The following is a 14,084-nucleotide window of genomic DNA, read 5'->3' as shown; positions in this document are numbered from 1 at the left end:
GAACCACTACGACTTGTGGTCAGGGCGTCCGGCAAGGCAGTCCTCTGTCTCCGCTTCTTTTCATCATGGTCGTGGAGGACATTGTCACAGCTTCTCTGCCCAGCATTGGATAGGACCTCAACGGCCGTCGGATTAGCAGTATTGCTTATGCTGATGACCTGGTTCTGTTTGTGGAGGAAGTCCCCTCGGCTTCAAGAAAAACTACATCTTTTATCCGAAGCCCTTACTCAAGCTGGAATGGCATTCAACGCCAAGAAGTCCCTGGGCCTCACCATCGCCAGGGATGGAAAGAGAAAGTGCGTGGCCCTGTTACCAACCACCTACGAGTGCGAGGGGGGCAGCATCAGCCCTCTTGAGCCAGGGGATTCGGTTCGCTATCTCGGCCTTCAGTTTAACCAGAAAGGCCGCGTGATCCCCAAGCACACTGGCAAATTGGACTCTCTGCTCCAGGGGCTCTTGTGGGCGCCGCTAAAGCCGCAACAGCGGATGCTGTTACTACGAACATTCTCGGTGCCCAAATTCATCCGTGAGCTCATACTGGGTCACGCGCACAGGAACACTCTGTGAAAACTGGACCGTCTGATCCATGCGGCGGTGAGGCACTGGCTGCGATTGCCCAAAGAGATCCCCTTGGGCTACTTCCATGCACACATCAAAGTTGGAGGCCTGGGGCTGCCTTGTTTTTCTATTTCTTATCTCATTGCTCCAGGTGTCACGACTCGAGAAGATAGCAACCCATCCCACCACGCTGTTTCAGATTGTTCAGCGCCAGGATGCACTTGGTTTTCTGCAGTGCCGGATGAACTGGCCGTGCAGAGTTAACGCTGCTGCTGTAACAACGAAGGCTGAGGCACGGGCGGAGTGGAAGACTGCGATCCTGACATCCTTCGACGGTCGGGAGCTGGGGGTCCCCAGGATCGACGCAGCCAGCCACGATTGGCTATTATGCCCCTCCCGAGTGTTCCCCCACCTGTATCTAAGGGGGATCCAGTTGAGGGGCGGCGTGCTCCCTACGAGATCAAGGAGTGCGTGGGGTGCCGATCGCCAGACCACCGACAAGACTTGTAGGGGAGCCTGCCAGGCCTTGGAGACGATCAACCACGTCCTGCAAGTTCGTGAGGTGACACATGATGCCCGATGTGCACAGCACAACCATGTGGTGTAGCACCTGGATCAATTCCCATGATGGCAGGACCTCTGTCTGAGTGTCGAGCCCATCATAACATCCGGCACTTCATTCATTAAACCGGGTTTACTTGTGGAGACGATGAACCGGCTCTGGGTTGCGGATGTCTCCAAAGTGTCCGGTTACCGAATGCGGGAGACCCGGGACATCAAGGCCTCCAAATACAGACAGCCTGACCGCATCGCCGATATTCACGGATGGGCCGCTATTTCCCCTCCTGTCTCGGTGCGCTACCTCCCTGTCATCACTTCTAACCTGGGACTGCTCTATGAACCATCCGGTGCTGGGCTACGGACTTTGGGCTTGGGCCGCAGGGACTGCCTGGACGTTGATCTCCTGACCATCGCAGGCTCGCTCAAATGTTACAATGTTTACACGCGTGGAACTGGGAAAGGTTGATTCCGGATCTTGGGTGACATGTGATTAATGACACTGCCATAAACGGCGACTCCACTAGTGTCACCATCTTTAGCGGATTTTCGCTCTCAGAGAGGTTCCTCCCTCTGATAATTTATGATAAATATAGGGGTGGCACACTCTCATTGGTAATTGTGGGGAAAACCTTTTTGAAATGTTTGAATTGAGATGGAATTTTTGAAACGATGAAATAACAATACGCGATGCAGTTGCAAATCTGACAGATCAAAGTACAAAGCACAATGAATATGAAGGTATGAGAATTATTTAAAGTTAAAAGAAACAGGTCAAGAAATGAACTGAACATTTATTAAATAAGCTTGAGGAAAGTATTTGAGAAAATTAATAGAAAATATGTAAAGTAGTGGTAAGATATGAAACTAAATGTGAAAGATGAGTATGTAATCAAAGTCATGTTTGTATGGGAATGTGAAAACCCGGGATCACGCTGTTCACTAAAGAAAGTTGTTTTTAAGACGTGGAAAACTGAAATTAAACTTTTACAAAAAATAAAATAAAGCCAAATCCAGTCTCAGCACCTGACTGATTGCATAATCAGCCATAATAGTAATAATTAACAGTTCAGTAGGGCCTTTTGCTCGAGCAGGTTGGACTAGAAGACCTCTAAGGACCCCTCCGGCTCTGTTCTGATTATGATTCTGAGTCGAGCGTGCCTCCAGATGTGGTGGGTGCTCCATCACTGAAGATTTTCAAGAAGAGACTGAACAGCCACTTGCCTGAAATGGTTGCAGGGTCCCCTGCTTGAGCAGGGGGCTGGATTAGAGGACCTCCAAGGTGCCTTCCAACTCTCCTGCTATTCTGTCATTCTGCTGGGAGCTGAAAAACAACCCCGCCCCACCTATCTCACAGCCTCTCCTTGCTCCCTCAACAGCAGATCTGACCAAAGGAAGTCCCAAAATAGGCGCAGCAAGAGGAACATTTCCACGAATTCTCTCCTACGTCCTTTTTGGGAGCATTCGAATCTCCAGGGATCAATACATCGATTGATTAATGCCTTCCTTCAAGGCCAGGGCTTGGGAGACCCACGTTCCTCAGGGCAGGCCAGGATGGAGGCTTCACTGGGCCCAGCCTGGTTGCCAGAGTTGGCGCACTCTTCGCTCAAAATCGACTTTCCAATACCGTTACAGGCATTCCTCGACTTACAACCGCAATTGAGACCAAAATTAGGGTCACAAGTCAAGGTGGTTTTAATGCCAGGTCACCAGGGAAAGGGCCGGGGGGGGCTGAAACTGATCTAAGTTTGTGCACTCAGTCCCTTTGTTCAGTGCCATGATAATTTTGCTCGCTGAAGGGGCGTTAAGCGGGGAGGAGTACCTGCATTGGGTTGGCGTGTTGAAGTTGCATCGGGGGAGAAAAGACTAGAAAATAAACTAGCACTTAGAAAAAAGGATTCGCACAACACACTCGATCCAGGTGGATGAAACACAAATACAATGTGGGTCCAACCGTGGCAACTTTTAAGTCAGGTGGACTTCAACTCCCAGAATCCCCCCAAACAGGAAGCTTTAAGAGGGGCGGATTTCCAACTCCCAGAATTCCCCATCCAGTAGGCTTTAAGAGAAGTGAACTTCAAGTCCCAGAACACGCCCCCCCCCCGCCACCCCCAGCCAGCAGGCTTTGAGGGGTGGGTTGCATTTCCCAGAATTCCCCAGCCAGCATGCTTTAAGACGCGGATCTTCAAACTCGGCAGCTTGAAGACTTGTGGACTTCAACTCCCAGAATTCCTCCTCTTCCTCCTCCAGTCATGTTAGCTCAGGGATTCTGGGAGTTGAAGTCCACAAGTCTTAAAAGTTGCCAAGGTTGGGCACCCCTGTAGTAGACCCAAACCAGATTATGTCTGCCTGTGATGGATGACCTACTCCATACACTATGCTGAACCACAAACGCATCCTGGCTTGCTGTGCAGATGTTCCCATTTTGTGCGGGAGAGTCCGAAGAACTGAAAGTAGAGTAGCTACTGGGAGAGTAGCCAAACGGAGACTTCCAGGTTACACAACCAACAGTATCAGCAGGATGATGATATATCCAAACGCCCAGTTTATCAGTTAAATTTTACTTTGATTCCCACCCAACCCTTGGTGCCAAGGAGTTATGGGTGCATCACTGGAGGCGAAGACTAACTACTGCACGGTATAACTAGGAGAATAATGGTTGTAATTATGATGTAAAATGTATATTCAAAAGAAAACCACATTGTATGAGAAAAATGGTTGCAATCAGGGTGTATAAAACTTATGTGTACTTAAAATGAGATTTGATACAACCATACGCTGGCATTGCAGAAATGGAAACGTGATGTATAATAAATGAAAATGTATAATAAAAAAGACCAGACAATTATTTGTCCAGAATATCGATCTCTCGCTTGGTTGGGACTAGATGACCTCTGAAGTCCTTTCCAAGAGTGTTGTTATTCTGTTCTTCCTGCCTCCTTGCAGGAGGAAAATTTTTGGAAGGAAACATCGCTGGAAAGATTTGAGGCATAGAATGATTAAAGTGGGATTTTGTTTTCCAGATCTATCTTCCACTTATGGCTGTACTCATTTTTGCCAGTATCAGGATGTTAAAAACTTCAGTCTTTTCAAAGTTAGGGCAGAGCCCACCCCAAAGGGTACTAATGACCCAGTTTTCACCCCCACTCCCACCCAAAAACTACTTACAAACTGGCTTCAAAGTTTCAAGCCACTGCAGGACCCCCGCATCCGTGTTCCTACACCCTTACAACTGACCGCAGGGACGTAGTAGCCCCCATCCTGCTGGGTGGCTAGCCTGAAGGGGTGAGAAGCAGGCCCAAATCTTGCAGTGACCCCTGAAAAAATAACCTTGTGCTCCTCTTTTAAAGAGAAACACTCACTTAACGTCCAGAGTCAAGAAGAGTAAGGGTTCAAGTTGTTAAGCGAGACCATCCCTTTCCAGGCTCTATTTGGATTGCAATCATTACGGTCACACAACGTGTAAAGAATCACCTGCAAATTAAGTGCTTACATACTTGCATGTATTTATTTGCACCTGTAAAATTTTGTTCAGAGACACCAATCTTGAGCCACGATCCCCCCAAATCAGAACCAAAAACACTTGGCAGTTTTAATGTTTTGATAATTTATTAGGAAAAAATGGCTTTTTATATAAGTCCTAGTTCAACGGTACAAAATATAATTAAGTTGCAGATAATACAAAAACACAAGCAGAACAAGTGAAATGAAAACACATTTTTAAGAAAGAAAAAAATAACCAGCACACCCATTTGTGACACACACAAAAGTATTTGTGGCGACAACATCTGGGATGAATTAACACTTTGGCAATGCAGTGCAGTCATTTCAAGTGCATTTTTTGTTTCCCCGACGGGGAGAAAACACACAAAAGTCGACACAAAGTCATCGGGAGTGTCGCAGGACGGCCAGTGACCAAAAATAAACGCTTTCCCACACGGCTTTTCTCAAAATCTTGAAGCTCTTGCTATGGATCATCATCTCTGCGTACATTCATTTATTTTTTAAAAATGCAGATTTTCTGGCACCCATTTGACAAGAGCGTTTTTGGTCTCCCGAGGCCCCCGGAAAGGGTGGGGTGGGGGGGTTCAATGGGGCCGCTGAACCTCCTCCTCCCATCTATGACCTCCCACCTCAAACCTGCCGACCTATGCCCCCCACCCTACCTCTGAACCAGAACACTAACACTTATCCCCACCTATCAAGGAGATCCTAGGCAAAAGAGGGATTTCTCCCTTGCGGACGACAGGTGGGGTTTGCTTAACAGGTTTATAGACAAAAGGAAAAAAATACAGGATTTAAGTGCTATAAAAAATACAAAAACAACCCAGGAGGACCCAAGTCAGCGCTCTTCCCCTTGCATTGTTCAACAAGCTTTACAGACTATTTTATTTTTTGCAGATTTAGGCTCTTCCGCCTTTGGATGCCTCGCGGTTTATTGCTTGTACAGCGGTTCCCCGCACACTCCTTCTCTTCTCTCACCTCTTCTCCCACCTCGAGGCTGGTGAGAAGGAAGCCCACTCCTCACACCACCTCCTCTTTCCGGCCTCCGATCCCCTTTTCTTCCTAGCCCCCCTTCTTCCCTCCTGACATGCTCCTTCCCTTTCCAAGGTTGGTGGGGTTTGAACAAACAAAAAAAAACACCGAAAAGGCTGGAAAAAAAACCAGCCCCCACCAATATGAGCAGCTCAAAAGAAATTCTCCCCTATCAAAACCCTCCAGGCCTGCGCCATCCACGTCACACACCGCCTACAAAATCTGTAGAGCGGACTACCAAGCCCCCCCCAAAACCTTGAGCCTTCCTCCCCCCTTTTCCTTGTCAAGGAGGGGGACAAAACAATGAGACACACAAACAGGACTTTTCTTCCAAGAAGCTGCCTCTTAACACCCCCTCACAATCGCATCGGCACCGGTCAGTTTGCAGGGGGGCGCGTGCTCTGCCACCGAGGGGCTCTGAGGAAGGAAACGCCCCCTCCCTCCCCTCATACACGCCCCCATTTTTTGGTCATCTGGAACCCAGGTGTGCTAAGGCACTAAGGAAGTCGGTTTCGGCTCCTCCGCGGCGACTTTTGTTTCCTGAGAGGTCAATTTGACAACCTGGAAGGTTTTTTTTTTTTTCCTTCTGTGCCTTTTCTTCTGCTGCGTTGCAGAATTGCTACCAAGGGCAATTTTTTTTTTTTTGAAAAAAGAAAAAGTCCAGAAAGAAGCTGGATAAAATCACAGCCACACCGGAGTTTCCTTCAGCGTTCACTGGACAATGTTGTTGTTCACAGTGCAAGGATCGACCTGGGTGGGGGGGAAAAAACGTGTAAAATGGAGATGAAATATATGTGCAAGCTAAAAAGATCTAAGAGGTTTCTTAAGAAGAGGCTGGACGGTCAGTCACTAGTCTGGGATGGTCTAGGGCTCTCCTGCTTGGGCAGGGGGCTGGACTAGAAGACCTCTCAGGTCCCCTTCCAGCTCTATTGATTGAACTCACTCGCAATGGAAAGACCCTGCCTGCTCGCTTACAAGACCCAATAACTTGCCCTACCCAAAACTGACTTGGGTAGTAGCCCCTCCCCACTTCCCTTCAGAAGCAGCCTCACCTCTGTGTAGGTTGGTGGCGGCATGAATTTGAACTCGGGAGCGTACATGAAGATGGGGCTGTCGAAAGAATTGTCCAGCTCATCCAGGAGTGGAGTGGTGGGGCTCTCGATCCGGTGGTCTTCAGGGATGATATCCAGGTAGCACGGAGGTGCTAAGAGGGGAAAGAGAGCAAAGGTCAGTTCTGGAGGGTCGAGGGGCTGCAGAGGACACCGCAAGGTTTAGATCCTTTGCAACTACAAAACCCATGAGAGAGAGAAGGCTCATAGGGCGGTGGGTAGAGGCTCCTCAGAAGGCCCCACCACCATCACAGCCAACCTCCAAACGGAGGTCGGTGCGGAGACTTTCCCTTCTCCCCCTGGACGTTGAAGCAGGCGGACTTAAAGGACCTCGGAGAGGGGCTCCTCACCTTCTGGAGTATCGGGGATGTTGAGGTCCACCCAACTCATCTCGGAGCTGGTCTGGCTGGCCATGCTGGAATTGCGGCTGCCAAAGCTGGACTTGTTGCCAATGACCAGGGGCAACTCCAGGATGATCTTCTTGGAGCCGGGGACGCTGACGTAGATCTATGGAAGGGCAAGAGGAACACGGGGTGAGGGGGCTTGGCTTGGCGGGAAAGTCACACCTGGTTAAGGGACTCCTTCCTCCAAAGTTTAATCCCACAGGCAGCCAAAACAGGGGCACTCCGGAGCACGTCCTTGGAGGAAAGTGGCTTAGGGTGGGGCCCTGGGCTTTAGGCTCTGGGGCCAAGCCAGAGCCAGTTTGAAGCTGGACAGGACCAACAGCTTAAGGAATTAAAAACCGGGCCCCGAGGCTTGATCTAAGTGCTTGAAGAGGGCTCTGTGGTTAGCTCCTAGCGCTGATGTTAACTAGCTCAGGGGTCTCTCCAACCTTGGCAACCTTTTAAGACTGGTGGACTTCAACTGGCTTCCCTGGCTGAGGAACTCTGGGAGTTGAAGTCCACCAGTCTTAAAAGGTTGCCAAGGTTGGAGAGACCCCTGAGCTAGATGGGCAATGAGACCAGCTGCAAGAAAACCAGCAAGCTCAAGACAGCCCCAGGGACACCCCTCCCCGCCTCACCATCTTCCTCTTCACAATCCCCACCTTCCTCTATGAAGACCAGATGAGGTTCCTGGCTGCGTTATGAAACGTCCGCCAGGAAACCAAGCAAGCTCACAGATAAAACCCCGAGCTACAAATATCCCCCCCTCTTCTACTGATTTAACTAGCTCTAACCCGACCTGCAACAGGGGCAAGAGTCGTGGGAGCGGGCCTCTTTTGCCTCCAAGGTGGCTCACCTGCAGGAAATACTCCACTCGCAGGATATTGCAGCCCAGGATGGATGGCTTGATCTTCCTGACTCGGAGCGTCTTTCCCCGCCAGGACTCGGACATGCCGGAGGTGATGTGGTTGCCTCGGACGCAGGAGAGCTTCTGGGAGAACATCTTGGTCTGCCCGTTGGCCAGGTAGGTGTGCTTGGCCACAATGGCTGCCTTGGGCACCACGATCCGGGAGCAGGTGTTCTCGAAGTCGGCATTGATGCAGATGTCATCGCCTGGAGGAAGGCAGAGGAGAGGACGGTGTTAGACCCTCAAGAGCCCCCAAAAGCCTCTGCCCTGAGAAAAAAAGACCCTGTATTCCAGTCACCTATAAATCCCTCAAATTAATTCAATGTTTCCCTGTGAGGTTTTCTAAACAAGACACCCCCAAGATTTCACGTTTGAATGCAGATTCTACACAAAAACCTAGATACGTTGTTTATCTATTTAAGGCAAGATTTTTCACTCAAATCAACCCAGATCTACACACACAAAAACCCTAGGTAACCCCTTCCAACCTTTAAACTAAATGTTACCTAGTGTTTTCCACACTTATCAACCCAGAATCTACGCAAACACCTAAGATAACAAATGAGCCTTGAATGAAATTACTTTTACCTATTAAACGTATGCAATATAATGTCATGAACATAGAAAAGCTTAAGATTTTGGAATGAAAACACCCAGAATCCCAGACAGAGATCAAAACCCCAGATCTGGACTTAAAAACTCAAGTGTTGGCAACCCTGTTTTTTATATCTGCTCCGCCTTCAGTGGGTGAGCTAAATGAATTTTACCAACAAGGTTTACCAGGTGGGAGGTAAAATGCAGAAGAATTGCCATGCTGCAGGAATCTCACCTTCACAGAATCCTTTGCGGTCAATCCTGGCACTAACAGAGACGTGTCCGTCTGGGATGAACATACAAGAAACTTTCTTCTCCTTTTTGGCTGAGACAGGAGACTGGAGAGACAAAATAAAAGTCAGGTACTTGATAACAAGCATCTGATCCACTCTAAATTATGTTTGACTGGATTTTTTTTCCCCTTGCAAACTCTTCCCTAGCCAACTTCCTTCAAGTCATAGTTAGAAACTAATGATCCAGAGACGTTCTGCTTTGCTTCCCTTGGACGCAAGCGATTAACTCCCATCCAAGGAAGTCACTGCACAAGCCCAAAACTTCACCCAAAAAGTTTGGGAGAAGATTGGCAGAAAAAGACAGAAAAACATCCAGGCATTTAAAGTTGCAAATTCTAACTAATGTAACCCTGGCGTGATTGATGGACAGCAAAGCTCAAAGTAAACCAACAGGGGGATAGTTACCATCAGATCTGGAGTGTTGACGTCAATCTGATCCATCACTTCAAAGCGCTTCTTCACCTCTTGAGTTGGGAAGGAGGGGCGATCCAAGAAGGCCTTCACCCAGTAATCCACACAGCCATACTTGCCCTTAAAAGTGGTGCCGAGGGGCCTGAAAGAAACCCAAGCAGGAGGTCAGACAAAGGAGAACAAAGGCCGATCCACGATGGATGGGAAGATTTTACCCCGATTTAAATAGTCTTTACTTGATCTCTTACTTACCCTTGGGGCAGTTCAAAGTTGAACTTGTATTGGTAGGTGTTTCCAGGTCTCAGCAAAACTGAACCATCTTTATCTAGAAAAATACAAGAAACAAAAGAAAGGGATCAGATTTGTGGATTCTTTTTCACGCTGAAAATTAACCTTTGCAGCAGCAAAGAGGAACCTTCCTCAAAGGGTTTCCAGAGGTTTCCCCATTTTAAAATTTAAAAAAAAAAATGCAACAGCGTTCATTCACCTTCTTTAAAAACTCAGAAAGGAGTTAGCTGTGATCTCCAGCCAAGTTTTGACAGCTAGAGCCTCTCTTCTAAAGGGAACACCTGGGTAGTTTGGGGAATTCGCTTCCGATTAAAACGGATTGCCAGAATTGCCTCCTGCCAGGGACATCCTGTACCACCCAAAATGTCTTGTCTTGGGAAACAGCCAACTCAGGCAAAATTTAAAAACTCCAGGATGCCCCTCCTCCTCCCAGTTCCCTCTCTCACATGTTGGAAGGGACCTTGGAGGTCTTCTATCCAACCCCCCCCCCCTTGCTCAAGCAGACGACCTTGTACCACTCCAGGCAAGTGGGGGTCTTTTTCTTAAAAAGGGCATTTTAAAGACCCCCTAGGGAATTGCTCTCTCCTTGGTGAGCTCTTCTTGGTTTATCAAACTTCTCTAAAAGAGGATCTGTTCCTCCTCGCACCTAAAACCTTCCTTCACTCCAAAGGTGGCAGATTCACTTGGATGAACTGGGTGGCTGTAGAAATTGAATATACGCATTCAATATATTTGCAGACCCAGGCAACTCAGGGGTGCAAAACTGGGTTTTGCTTAGGAAAATTGGGACCTTAAAAGTTTTGGAAGCCTCGGCCAAAAGCTTGAAAGTTTTTTTAAAATTCGACTTCATTTAAGTTTTAAGGTCCTGGAAGAGATTTTTTAGCAGAGAAAGATTGCTATTTCTACTCCAAAAGCTTGTTTCATTCAGCCCAGGGCAGGACTAGAGCCCGGCCACTCTTTAAAGAGGATCGGACTACAACTCCCATAACTGCGCTGGGGAGTCCTGGGCGTTGTAGTCCATCCTCTCAGAAGCGGCTGAGGGTCGAGACGCCCCGATCCGGAGGATGCCCACTCGCTCCCAGCCATGCCAAACATGGAAAGCCACCGATAGGGGCGCTCCCCACCCCCCCCCGCCTCAGGTGCATGGGACTTGGAGTCCCCCACTCCCCAAGCAGCCCCCCCCCCCAAAAGAAAGAAAGCCGAACTCCTCGGCGAAGCTCCCCGCTGGCTCACCGGTGGGCTGGTCCTCCAGCTGGAGCACCGATTCGTGGCGCAGGTACTCCATCTCCTGCTTGCACTGCTGCGGGCCCCGGATCCACAGCACGCGCGCCACCCCGCAGGCCAGGAAGCGCACGGCCGAGACACGCGTGACCTCGGCCACCTCCACTTCCACGCGGCCGGCCACTTTCTCACCGCTGGAATACACGCGGCCGTTCTCTTCGAACTCCAGCCGGAACGCCTTGACCCGCTTAAAGACCACCATGGTTTTGTGGGTCGGTGTATGTCAAATGGCAAAAACGCGAAGAGATTGCAAAAAAAATAAAATGCAACGCCTCTCCGGACTCCCGAGAGGTTCCTTTTTAAAGAACTAGGAAGAGCGAGACAGAACGAGCGGCGTATGTCACTTTTCGGAACGAACGCAAACACCTGCTCTCGCTCAGCTGCTTCCCAGCTTCTGGCCGGGTCCGTGCCGCAGGCGGGGCTTTTATACCCGCTCCCGCCCTCCTCTCCCCGCCCCTCCGTTGTTGATCTCAGCGCTCGCCATGCGGCCGGCTCGTGGACCCGCGTGCTGAGCTCGTGAACAGCGCTCCCATTGGCTCCCTCGCCGAGTTTACGATCCCGGCAGCCAATCGGAGACCAGCCGGCGGCGCGTGGACACCGTGTGTGGAAAGCCCTTGCCGGCCGTGCTGAACACCCCAGCAGCCGGGAAAGACCCATCACCCTGAGTGACGGTTCAGGCGACCAATCCAAATCCGACAAAAGAAAAGAACGCTACGTCCTTCGCCAATCAGGTGCGGCGTCTCGGGTGGGGTTGTTCTAATTGCAGAAACTTCTGCTTTCTCACCTCCTTGCTTGCGTGATTCAATTTCAAACCTGAATACGTATATATAAATATTTTATCTCCTATCAATAATAACACAGGTCAGCATATTTGATAAAGGGACTGTAACCTTGGCTGGGGAACCTCTACGTTGCAATTTCCAGATTAAGGCTAAGAAGGAGCAATAATTTTGGCCAAAATAAATGGCATAGCAATGCTAAAAAAGATCCTGAGGTAAATGCGCGACGTTTTCTCAACCGCTTCTCCAATGAGGGACAGGGGTGACCCATAAAAATAACATAAAAATAAAACTCAGGGCTAAAAAGTGGCCCTAAACATTTAGTAAAACAAAACAAAATTGAAGGCTTTTTTTTAAAATAAAGTATTGTGGAAAGGGAACTTCATGAGGACAGGGGTGACACCCAAGCAGGAAAAGCCCAAAGGGAACATCAGGCCAGCCATAAAACAAACTTGCATAGGAAAAGAGATTTAATAAAAGGTATTGGAAGAAGCCCCCTAGACAAAAGCCAAGTAATTAAGAAAGCTAGGGAAACAAGAAAAAGAAATCCCTTACAAACAACAGGTCATGCCAAATCAGCAAAACAAATAGACACAAAATATATTGCAAAGGAGACAGACAGGAGATTGCCACCAAACAAATATAAGAAAACATTAGGATGAAACTGATAATCCAATCAAACCACCCGCTGGAGTTTACCCTCTGGCGGAAATGAAGACAACCCCTGATAGGATTTAAAACATTAAGAAATACAAACGCAAGCACACACACACACAAAAGGAGAAAAAGGTATAAAATCAGAGTTTATTATACAAAGATGGCTAGCCCCAGGAACGCAGACTTCTTGCTATCTCTTGCCTTCCTGAAAATAAAAGGAACCCGCTTCCAAGCAGTTGTCTCTGTCTGTGTCCTTGCACTGGAGCCCTCCCAGCAGGAAAATCGAATCCTCAAAAGAAAGGCATTTTCCAGCCTTTCAACAGTATATTTAAAATAAAGTCATATATTTATTACAGATCCAAACCTGTCCATCCAAGTGGAGCAAAGAATCCTGTGCCATCTTTTTTTTAATACACACATTTACATGTAAATGTGTATATATACCATGAAAGATAGAAAGATAAAAGCCACATACAAGAGAATAAAACAGTGAACTCCATTTAGTAAAATACAAGCAAACACGAGGTCCCCTTAAATAATTAGCCAATATTCCTAGATCAGAGCTGGTTGAGGATAATTTTTATTTTAAAAAGGTCAAAATGTGACTTGAAAGGCAGCATAGCAATGGGAAATGCTAGGAAATACACAAAAACGTGATATATTTTCTAGTTTGTTCCTTCTATTCTCTACTTTTATTGGTGATTGGAAGCCTTTTGTTGGCTTTTTTTTACATTAAAATGAAAATAATGAGTTTGTGATTTATGCCTTTCATATTTAGACAGGATAAATTACAGAAAGAAGAATATGATGTAACTTTAGAGAGGCTAAACTATATTTGGACTTATATCTGCTGTAAATATAGAAAACAGCTTCTTTATATCTTTTTTCTTTTCTGTTTTTCTTCAGTATTTTTTCCTTTCTAGTTTTTTAAATCTTTCTTCTCCTTGCTTTTTCTCTCTCCCTTTCTTTCTCCCCTCCCTCCCTCCTTTTTTACTTTCTCTTTCCTTCCTTCCCTCCTTTCTTTCTCCCTCCTTTCTTTTTCTCTTTCTCTCTCCTTTCTCCTTCCCTCCCTCCTTCCTTCCTTCCTTTCTTTCTATCCTTCCTTTCTCCCTTTCTTTTTTCTTTCTTTCCCTCCCTCCCTCCCTCCTTTCTTTCATTTTTCTTTTCTTTCTCTCTCCTTCCTTCCTCTCTCTTCCTTCCTTTCTCTCCCTTTCCCTCCCTTCTTTCTTTTTCTTTCTTTCTCCTTCCTTTCTATCCTTTCTTTCTCCTTCCCTCCTTCCCTCCTTCCCCTTTTCCTTCTTTCTCCTTGTTTCTATCTTTTCCTTTTTTTGACTTTTATCTTGTTTTCAAGACTTTGTAAAATTATGAAATAATTATGTATCAAAAACATAGTTTTCATCAGTTCACCAACCTGTGAAACCAAAAGGAAACACAACCTCAGCTGAAAAGGCTGGTTGCCTTTTAGAAATGGGGCTGTACAAATAAACAGGAAGCTTCTAAGACACAAATACATTTTAATTTTTCCTGCCTGTTTTCTCCTCTTTCCCTTATGTCTTTGTTTCACTTCCCTGCAAATTACATCCCACCCCCCCACTGCATTGAAATGTCATTTAGGGCAGGGGTCTGCACTGCTGCTGGGGAATTCTGGGAAGTTGAAGTTCAGAAGTCCTTAAAGTGGCCACATCTGGAGAACCCTGCTTATTAATAAAGTTTAATAAAGTTTATCCCCC

The 14,084-nt window shown here is 47.4% G+C and overlaps 1 protein-coding gene across 1 annotated transcript; it reads right to left on the bottom strand.

The window, feature by feature from the left end:
* Positions 1-4,703: 4,703 nt before the first annotated feature.
* TXNIP (thioredoxin interacting protein) lies at positions 4,704-11,363 on the bottom strand. The gene is made up of 8 exons (XM_026717634.2): positions 10,871-11,363; positions 9,602-9,674; positions 9,344-9,491; positions 8,881-8,983; positions 8,001-8,257; positions 7,112-7,268; positions 6,705-6,856; positions 4,704-6,402 (listed from the first exon to the last, which is right to left on the bottom strand). The coding sequence occupies exons 1-8, from the start codon at positions 11,118-11,120 to the stop codon at positions 6,364-6,366; spliced, it is 1,179 nt and encodes a 392-aa protein (XP_026573419.1). The 5' UTR covers positions 11,121-11,363; the 3' UTR covers positions 4,704-6,363.
* Positions 11,364-14,084: the final 2,721 nt, after the last annotated feature.

Source organism: Pseudonaja textilis, chromosome 16 (genome assembly GCF_049901715.1).
Source record: "Pseudonaja textilis isolate UNSWEBS1 chromosome 16, rPseTex1.2, whole genome shotgun sequence".
In the NCBI taxonomy this organism is placed as follows: Eukaryota; Metazoa; Chordata; class Lepidosauria; order Squamata; family Elapidae; genus Pseudonaja; species Pseudonaja textilis.
The sequence above is the reverse complement of the archived record's forward strand: the minus strand, read 5'-3'. Positions and strand labels throughout refer to the sequence as shown.